At 32.9% G+C, this 9,972-nt stretch overlaps 1 protein-coding gene across 1 annotated transcript; it reads right to left on the reverse strand.

The window, feature by feature from the left end:
* Positions 1-54: 54 nt before the first annotated feature.
* On the reverse strand, positions 55-9,851 carry LOC148606596 (coiled-coil domain-containing protein 92-like). The gene is made up of 4 exons (XM_088547149.1): positions 9,710-9,851; positions 8,434-8,604; positions 5,066-5,119; positions 55-3,228 (listed from the first exon to the last, which is right to left on the reverse strand). The coding sequence occupies exons 2-4, from the start codon at positions 8,558-8,560 to the stop codon at positions 2,450-2,452; spliced, it is 960 nt and encodes a 319-aa protein (XP_088403275.1). The 5' UTR covers positions 8,561-8,604; positions 9,710-9,851; the 3' UTR covers positions 55-2,449.
* Positions 9,852-9,972: the final 121 nt, after the last annotated feature.

Genomic DNA, 9,972 nt, shown 5'->3' on the forward strand with positions numbered 1-9,972 from the left:
TCGACGGTATGGAAAAACATTCAGTGTCTAGTTGTGAAAGGTATTTACAACAAATATTGTTTACTTTTTTTTATTTTTAAATATTACTTTCATGTGCCATTTCTAATGGAAAACAAAAGCAAATAGTATCACAATTAAACATTCAACATAATCAGATTCAGTCAAACAATAAAAAAAATATGCAAGAACAAAACTATAAATAATAAGGTTTTTGTGTATTTACGATCAGTCTGTACATCTCCAACAGTCAAAAACTTGTCACAAAATGTTACTGAATGAATGAAAATACACATCAGACAAGTTTTTCCATGTACTGTATGGAAACTCAAATTAAAATTCAACTAAAATATGAAAATAAAACTAAAAACAGTATACTATCAATTTATCATACTTCATTATCCATAAGATTTCGTTACAAACTTGAGTTAAAATAATTTTTATTTGTTCTGGACGGAAGATCACAAAAAACATTAAACAAATCAAAACAAAATGCAGAAACTGACATAGAAAAACATATCAATGTTCAAGTAATGTGGCTTAAACTTTGTCAAACAGACTTGAACCTCGATATAACAATTCCAATTCACTTAACGAAGCTTCATGTTAAAAGAATACATGTGTATTTAACATAGCATAGTAAATTGCCTGAAAAGTGACTAAATTTTTCCTTCCCATACATTAACAACAGTACAGCTAACTTAACACGTTCACATTTTACTGTCTTGTAAAATTTAATATAAGACTTCATAATGTTGTGGACATTTTCATCCCCAGTACAAAGCAGAAATTTACAGATGGACTGACCATTTTTCCTTATGGAAACTTTACTAGATATTGTTCTTAACGGATGTAAACAAAAATGATAATGATCAGCTTTGGTAGATGAGAGGCAGAACAGCATAAAGGACATTAGGGCACGGCACAAAATATTTACGAACACATTACCAATTAATGGAATTGACCACTACAAGAACACACAAAATAACCTTTTGGCTGGTTTAATAATTATAAGAAAAAAAATGTTTCATACCAAAAACTTTAAAACCCACAATATGCAATAAAATTACACATACTGGTAGATGTATAAATTGCATTTTAATAGCACAATGTATTTTCTTTGTAGCCAAAATTTTCATAATTGCCTGCAAGAAAAGATAACAACTTTATTACATTTACTTTTATATGCTGAAATTGTTCTATTTCTTATCATCAAGTAACAATTACAAAGCTACAATAATAAACAGTTTGTGCTACTAGACTCACTTACATTTTGTACTTTCACACAAAATGTAGTTCAAAATGTAAATTCTTTAATTTTACGACAACTTTTTCGGCATTTATCTATAGTAGACAACTTTTATCACAGTCCAGAACCAAATGGTCCATTTTGTTTTGACTCAAATAACCTCTACAGTAAACAAATGTTCTAAAAAAAATTATTTTAATCCTTTTGCCATACCATAGGGCTACACTAATGATCTAAATCTAAATGAAAGAGTTGATGTCTACGTAAACAAAGGGCAATAACTCTGCAAATAACAAACTGGATATTTTTTTTTCAAGTTATATAATAAGTTACATAATTATTCTTTTAAAAATACCATAACAGAGATTTCTTCCTAACTACCAAATACAAGTTGTTTTCTTGAGAAAAAAGGTTAGCTCTTAAATAGTGAAAATCTCAATATTTGGAACAGAAGCATAAAACTGGCACAAACACATAAACAAAGCAATATTTTATATGTGTAAATATAATAAAAAACATAAAATTAAAAGGTGCCACAAATAAAATGAAAACAAGAAAAAAAAACTGTATCACTTTATGCTTTAGAAAAACCATTTGTACAAAATAATTTTCTCTCTGAAAATGCATCATACAATGTTCATGTGAGACAGAATTAAAACAAGTGTGTCTTAACAAATTTCAAAAAACGTAAAAGTTAAGAAATTTTCTACATCACTTGGACCAATTCAAATTAACAATTCTACCAATAATCTAATTATTCTTTTCATTTCATATTGAATAACTTTCATGTTATATCCATTTTCCAGATCTTGTCTTTTACAATACATTCTTTCAAGTGGACCATTGTTACTTGTTATAATCGGTTTCTTGACCCCTTAATAACCACTTTATTTCCATAATTTTAACGACAACAGCATATTTTTATGGATAGTAAGAACTTAAGAATAATTTTCATCAACAAAATATAGCTATGCCTACATTCAGCAAGTAAAAAATGACCACTGATCTATAAAGGACCCGACTGGCTAATTTTGATAAATACAAACAAAAATCAAAAGATTTTGAATAGATAACTTCATGCAAAATAATCATTAATGAAAGCAAATTGCTGACTCTGACAAGCATAACAATACCCCAAAAATATTATTGACAGCTTTGAGTTAAGGTGGATTGGTCCATTCAGAACTAATTTGACAATCTTATTTAGTTATACTCTGAACTATGGGACTCCTGAGCCCTTGCTGAAGCCCATTGGTCAGATACTTGGTCCACAGCAAGTAATTTAACTCCCTGTTCTTTACTAGATGTCATTTTATGAGATTTTGCTCTGGCCTGGTTGGCCTCAGGAGACACATTTTGAAAATAAACACGCTTAGATTGCCCACGTTCAACACCAGGGGCAGATCTAATTGGTGGAAGAGGATGTCGCTCTTTGACCTCTATGGACGGCTCTCTCTCATGACGTAAAAAAGGCTTGGCCTTCTCTAAGACAGGAGAATCAGATCGAGTACTGGAACTTCCTGAGCTTACCCTCAATGGGTGTTTCTCCAACTCCTCTTTATTGGTTTGAGGTTTCACATGCCTTAAATTTCCTCTTCTGATTTTCAAAGTCACTGGTTCTTTTGGTGGCATGGGTAGAATTCTGGCTTGTGCTACGTAAGCTTTTGATCCTGATGTATGAGCCTCAGCTACAAAAGCTTTTCTCTCATTATTTTGATCTAATTGCAATTTTTTCAGTTTGTGCAGTTCACTAGTGAGATAAGCAACTTGGTTAGCTTTAGACTCATTCTCAGCTTTTAGTCTGTCCATTTCTTGTGAGGTTTTCCTATTTTCATCTAAGTATTTCATTTTCTGTTTTTTACATATAATTTCTAAGTCCTTAATTTGCTTTTCTCGTTTTCCTAGTTCTTGTTCTAACTGTTTTGATTTGATGACTTCAGATTTCAGATTGTCTTCAAGTTCTCCAGTCTTACCATTTGGACCTAAAACATGCAATGATAGGATTTTTAATCAAAACCTTCTTCATCAATAAACATTATAATACAAGAAAATACATCTACAATGTACATGTCTATGTTAACAGGATGCTGTAGTCATGTACTACTAGAAACTAACTTCAAAGGGTAATAACTCCTACAAAATTTCCTTCTAAATATTCACTAACCACTTCCGTGTCAAATGGCCACCCCCCTATGTATTACAAAAAACACACTGAACCTATACATATGCATTGTAAGTGCATTATTTGTGTGTATTATGATTGAAAGTAGTCAAAATAAAGCTGAGAATGTGTACTTTAAAATCATATATGTACTTAACTACAAAAGTGTATGAATATTGTTTACATGTGTGGGTAATTTGCCTCCATGCTGTCAGTTAGCAGAACAGGTAAAAATGTGGATTTTCAGTATTATTTATTGAAGTAAATTTCGTGAAGAATTTCTACAATCATGGTACCATGAGCATAATGATTTTGGAAGCCTTATTTTCCAAGCTTAGCAACGGTATGCAAATTTAATCTTTGAACAAGTAGTATCATACTTCAAAAACACTTTTGATAATCACATAGAATTACCTGAACAAATCATTTGCACAAAAGTAGATTTGCAATAGGCATGTTTAGCCTTTCACAATTAAGTGTCAGTCTCTGTAAAATCAGGCATTGGGTGAAACATGGCATGTAAAAAAAACCATCATTTTGAAAGTATAATTTGACTATTTGTACCATCTGAATCAAGAAAAAAAGACAATATTGTAAATATCATGTTGGTGTATTGAAATCTAATTTCATTGAAATGCAGAGTAAATGAACTTTTCAAGGGAAGATAACTCTGTCAAAAACATCATTTTTCTTACATTTTATTGAAAAATTTCTGAGCAAAGCCAGTGATGTAGAGATTAAAGAATGGTCTTTTAAATAGAGAAAGTATCCTGGAGTGATATTACATTTTCAGATCTTTGGGGTTTTGACATGCATGTTTCTGATTTTTCCCATTTTGCCTGAATCTTACAAACACTTACACTTAGATAGTAGTTGTAATAAAACTCAGACAGAACGAAATTCATGCGTGTCAAAAACTCTTCTTAATCACTTGCATTCCTAATAAAAAAACAGTTTGAGACTATATAACCAGTCTTATTTTGTCAATGGGATGTTGTACTTTCAGATATAAAATATCTTGCGTATGAAACTGGCACTTTGCAAGAGTTACTGTTCTTGATTTGGTTGATTTAAGTGGAAGATATATGATTTTCTCAAAGTACAGACCTGAATTCAAAAGGACTATTATTATGTTAAAATTTGGCATATGCAGCACCAAAAAAAAAAGCATCTTTTGTTAGGTGGGTTTTATATGGATTGGTTTTTAATTACAGTGTCAGAACATGTATGAGATAAACATCAAATATCATTCTGTGTAAGAATCAGGCAATGAGTGGCACATCATACATGTAATTCTTAATTTAGTGGGGTTTTTTGCCTCACGTATATTCAAAACATCTAGAAAACAACTTAAAATATATTTAAATTTATTCTGAAGCATCTGTGACATAGATATGTTTTGACTGCTTATAAAAGGAAAAAGTGCAGAAACTTTTTCTCACCATTTTTCCATAGTGCATTTCAACTAAATCTGACCTAAAAATATCTTAAAAAAAGCAAATTTAACAAACACTTTGATGGTTATTTCTGGAGGATACCATGTATAAAAAAATGGTTAATGCATTAAAATCTCGGTTTTTTTTTCTTTCATGTGCCACACCTTATAATATACACATTTCACCCGATTCTTAGACGGAGAAGTACTTTCAAAGGCATACCTGAACCAAGGAAATCTGCACCAACGCCTTGCATATTCAGCTGAAAGGTTAATTCTGAAAAGAAAACAAACAATAGAATTTAACATAAGCTTCAGATGCTTTATCATGATTTTAAGACTATCTATGTGACATGAGGCAAAATAATATGTGTTTTCTGTTACATCTTTAAAAAAATTAGGATAGGTAAGGATAGGAGAAGATTTTGAAAAAAAGAACATTAAAAATAGCAACAACAAAAAAACGTCGAAAAAGGGCAATAACTCCAACGTGGCTGAACAGATTAAAATGAAAATTTGACCGCAGATAGATCTCATCATGCTAAACACTTTTACTCTGTCAGGATTGGGGTTAACCTAATCCTTTTGGAGATATATGCGAAAAAATATTGTCTGACCCCTATGTTCTATTTTTTGTAACGGCAGCCATGTTTTTCAACAGATCAAAAATCCCCACATCAGTTCTATGCAGGATACCCCATGGAACATTCATACCAAGTTTGGTTCCAATTCGTAAAGTAGTGTAAGAAGAGAAGATCTTTGAAAAAAAAATGAAAATTTGACTTCAGATAGATTTCATCATGCTGAACACTTTAACCCCCATGTCAGAATTTGGCTAGACCTAACCATTTTGGAGATATATGCGAAAAACTACTGTCTGACCACTATGTTCTGTTTTTAGTAACAGCGGCTATGTTTTTCGACAGATCAAAAATCCCCATATTAGTTCTATGCAGGATACCCCAAGGAACATTCATACCAAATTTGGTTTCAATTGGTCAAGTAGTTTCAGAGGAGAAGAGTTTTGAAATATTGTTAACGATGACGACGACGGACGATGACGACGATGGACGCCAAGTGATGGCAATAGCTCACATGGCCTTTGGGATGGGACACAAGTGTAATGGGGTCAACAATTTCGATTGCAACTGGAATAGGGAGAGGTGGGTGAGGTCAGAAATTATCCTCCTGTGGCAGAGCCCAATGGTTCCTACTCTGGGAGAATACCACAGAAGGGTTCTTTTTTGTGCGAGGAATGTGGCATCTTTCCCAACAGATTGCACCACTATGGTTTGCAGTCAGGTTTTTTCATATTATGGCCTGTTGACCCCAGCATGAAGCATGCCAGGGGTACCCAATTCCACCACCTGAGGCACAAAACCAAGTTGTTCTATGGGCAGAGCACCCTAGCCCCTGACCAGGGTTCTGAGCACTATTTGGTCGCCTCTTACAACAAGCTAAGAGCTGCTACAGGGCTATTCTTTTGACATCTGGAAGCTGAACGGGGCGTGTAGATTGGAGATATTAAAATTAATGCTGTTGGAATTGTATCTAAATTTGATACAATAGTGTCCAAAATACAATGTATAAAGCTAAGCTAAGCCTGTCTAAGTCTTTAGCCAAGTACACACACTATTTTTTTTTACAATATACATGTATACACATATACTAGTTAGTTCGAGTGTTTGAAAAATGGAAGTCCAAGATGATTTATATTGATCATATAGGAGAAAAGCTTGGTACTTTGAATTATACACTACACTCAGCAACATTCGTTTCTCGAACACTTAAGTCCGACTCGAGTAAAACACAGTGTTACAAAAACATTTTGAGTGTTTACCACCCAGATTCCACCTAGCCAACACCAACCGTTTGAATATTGCAATAGTCGTAAAATTCAATGAGGCATAACAGGGAATTCATTATAAGATACGATGCATATTGTGTTTCCGTTTCTCAGGTAATTCGGAGCACTCCAGTTAAGATAAAAAAAATTAGTTATGTCATTAAAAATTCGGCATCATCTTTTTTTTTTATATTTTGTACATGTTCATCATTTTTTGGTGTGTTGTTTTTTTTTTTTTTTACAGCTACGTCCAATCAGTGGGAGATATGTAGAAGTATTACTTCATATTTTTATCTTTTGATATTTTAATTTTGCATTTGTAAATTGATAATAAATATTTATAAATATAAATAAAACATTATAAGTATTGAATTTTGTAATTTGATTCAAGTGACGTACTTGTAAAAACAGTCTGGTGATGCTTTTATTTTCTGATAGTTTTAATAATTGAATGACTTTTCTAGAAATAAAAGAAACTAATTACAGGTCCCAAGACAATGTATACATGAGAATTGTAATGTAGTAGCCATTAATCAGGACTGAGATCATTGTCAGTGATAATTATAAGACGTTACCAGACGTTGTCCAAACGAGGAAGAGATGGTGTCCTCCGCCGGTCGTTTTCAGCCTCTAAAATGCTTCAAGTTAACTCAGAGAAATTTCTTATGTAAAGTACATTTCAAATACAACCTACATATGTCTTCGTTTTAATTATAAGTTTTGTTAAACGGTTTCGAACTTTCATTGATGCTGACCGATGTTTACTCACGTATTAAAGTAATCCCTAGATGAACTTTGCACATACATGTATATAGTTGTCTATTTTTAGAAATTTAAATGAATACATTGTTTACAATGTCTCCGATGTGTGTCTGGTCATCTCATGGACTGCAATTAATTATAATTACTCAATACAGGACAGTTAAGAAGTATGTACCTCATGGACTACAATTAATTATAATTACTCTATACAGGACAGTTGTGAAGTATGTATCAACGATGGTGTTTTATTTTACGATTTTTGCGTTATATTTGTCAATCTTTAATACCATTTGCTAATCGTTTCAACCGCTGTTTTATTTTGCTGACGGCTTGAATTGGATTAAAGCTGGACAAATTAATTAGTATCGATTTTGGCGATTGAATTAAGAATTTTCACATGTCCTCCGGACTCCATTTTTTTGTGATTTTCTGGGTCCCACATAAATTTTGGAGGTCAGTGACTTGCGAGCTCGGGTACTAATGTTCATATTGTCGGCGAAGATCAATGGGAATTACTTCACCATGCTGGGTGATTTTTGACCCAGGTTGGTGGTTCTCCGTACACAATTAACAACAAGAATATATGATGTCCCAGCTGGGTGGGTGTAACACTCACATTTCACCGTGAAAAAATCTGACTGACACTGTGTATCACCGATTAACACAGATTTAAAACTCTGACTTGAGTGTTAGAGAAACACAAGTTGCTGAGTGTAGTGTATTTGAGAAAATCTGGGTTTTCGAGCCATCCAAGTTCAAGCCAGTGAAGTTCAACTGTAATTAATATCTACACCTAATGTATGTAGTTTGTATGCAGACATGTATATATAACTGTATATAACCAAGTTCAAGAAGGAAAGATGTTAAGTACTGAGAATCTAATTCATAACCTAATCCCAAAAAAATTCTGGTAAAATAACATGTAAGAAGAATTGCCCATTTGTAATACAATACCTAATCCTTAATTAATTTTCAGGAAATACCTGAACATTTTTTCTGTAAATTTTCTATTTCTTTGTGTAGACCTTTCAATGTCTCTGCATGCTCTTGTTGCATAAATAATATAGCACTATCCAAATTTCTTTTATGTATTGCTGCTTCAGACGTCATAGTTAGTGGTTTGATGACTAGATGCACAGGTGACCAAGGACTATCTGGAAAAGATCAAAAAGACAGTATGGCATTCTTGTATGTCTATAGTTGATGTATGTTTTCTAAGGTTTTATAACTGTCCAATATACATGTACTGCTCCCAAAGGCAGCTAAATGGTAAAAAAGTCCAACAAAAGGCTCCCAGGAGCCTGAATCGCTCACCTTGTTGAATTTTGCCTTTCAAATGCAATAAAATAAACAAGAAGTTGTCCAACAATTTTGACTCAAGAAGTCTTTGGTAGAACTTATCAGAAGATCTTTTCAACAATTGAAAGTTTCTTTTAATCTATCATAGTTTTCAAACTATTGACTGAAAACTATTTAAAAAAAGTCATTTTTCCCCTTTCAAGGGCAATAACTCTTACAAGGAGTCTGAAGACTTTTGTAGTCCTAATAATATGGATTTCAGCTATTGAAAGAATTTGGATAAACATAACGGCTTAGGAGATATATGTGAAAAACTACTGTCAGACACATATGTTCTATTTTAAGTAACAGCGGCCATGTTTTTCAACGAATCAAAAATCCCCACATCAGTTCTGTGCAGGATACCCCAAGGAACATTCATACGAAGTTTGATCTAATTAGTCAAGTACTTTCAGAGGAGAAGAGTTTTGTATAATTGTTAACTAAGACGACACGGCCTTTACAGACATGATGATAACCATGGAAAAGGGATTTTCAGCACATAAATTTTCTCAAAGAGGACTACAAATGTGTACAATCATGCTGTCACCAAGAAATTAGAGAGATAAATTGAACCAATGTCTGATTGAACCAAGTTCATTTAAGGGAATAATCATTTCTTTGGATGAGTCGGTTGCATTTTTTCAAGGTTCCTTTGTCTTAACATTACAATCATTTTACAAGAATTATTTTTCTTTTTCTTTTAAGTTCACCTGTCTCGTATTCACAGGTTGGCGTGTGTCACCCGAGATAAAGTCGCAAAGACATACAAATAAATGTACTCCGATATCATTATAGGCCACAATCACAGATCTATTGTATAGTCTTAAAGTAATTTATGTAGAGCTGGCGCAGAGCCCTGGCCCTTCATTTCATCAGAAAGTTATGCGCGTTTTTGGGGGTATAATGCAAAGTATTTACAGGAAACCGTTTACTGATTAAATCTGTTAGATAATTAGCTGCTTCTCATATCTACGGTGAGTTGTTATCGACTGTAGATACTCAATGACAGCCACAGCAGCATTCTTGCACCCAGATGGTTTTCCTTCGTTACAAGAATGCCAGTGGATTGTGGGTAATTTGCACCGGATATGGCCAAATATTATACGATAAGAATTTTTTTTTTAATTTTTGTAAATTTTACTGAAAAAAAAATCTTTAAATTTCTGCAGTTTTTTTAATTT

This window comes from Perna viridis, chromosome 9 (assembly GCF_037379345.1).
Source record: "Perna viridis isolate PV_CMFRI_1.1 ecotype Kerala chromosome 9, ASM3737934v1, whole genome shotgun sequence".
NCBI classification, from domain to species: Eukaryota; Metazoa; Mollusca; class Bivalvia; order Mytilida; family Mytilidae; genus Perna; species Perna viridis.

Bases quoted from the DNA above. Each gene is read 5' to 3' on its own strand.
- LOC148606596 (XM_088547149.1), bottom strand. From the start codon at position 8,560: ATGACGTCTGAAGCAGCAATACATAAAAGAAATTTGGATAGTGCTATA. The intron at 5,120-8,433 runs GTATTTCCTGAA...TTTTCTTTTCAG, and splicing joins TTTACAGAAAAAATGTTCAG to AATTAACCTTTCAGCTGAAT. The intron at 3,229-5,065 runs GTATGCCTTTGA...TGCATGTTTTAG, and splicing joins TGCAGATTTCCTTGGTTCAG to GTCCAAATGGTAAGACTGGA.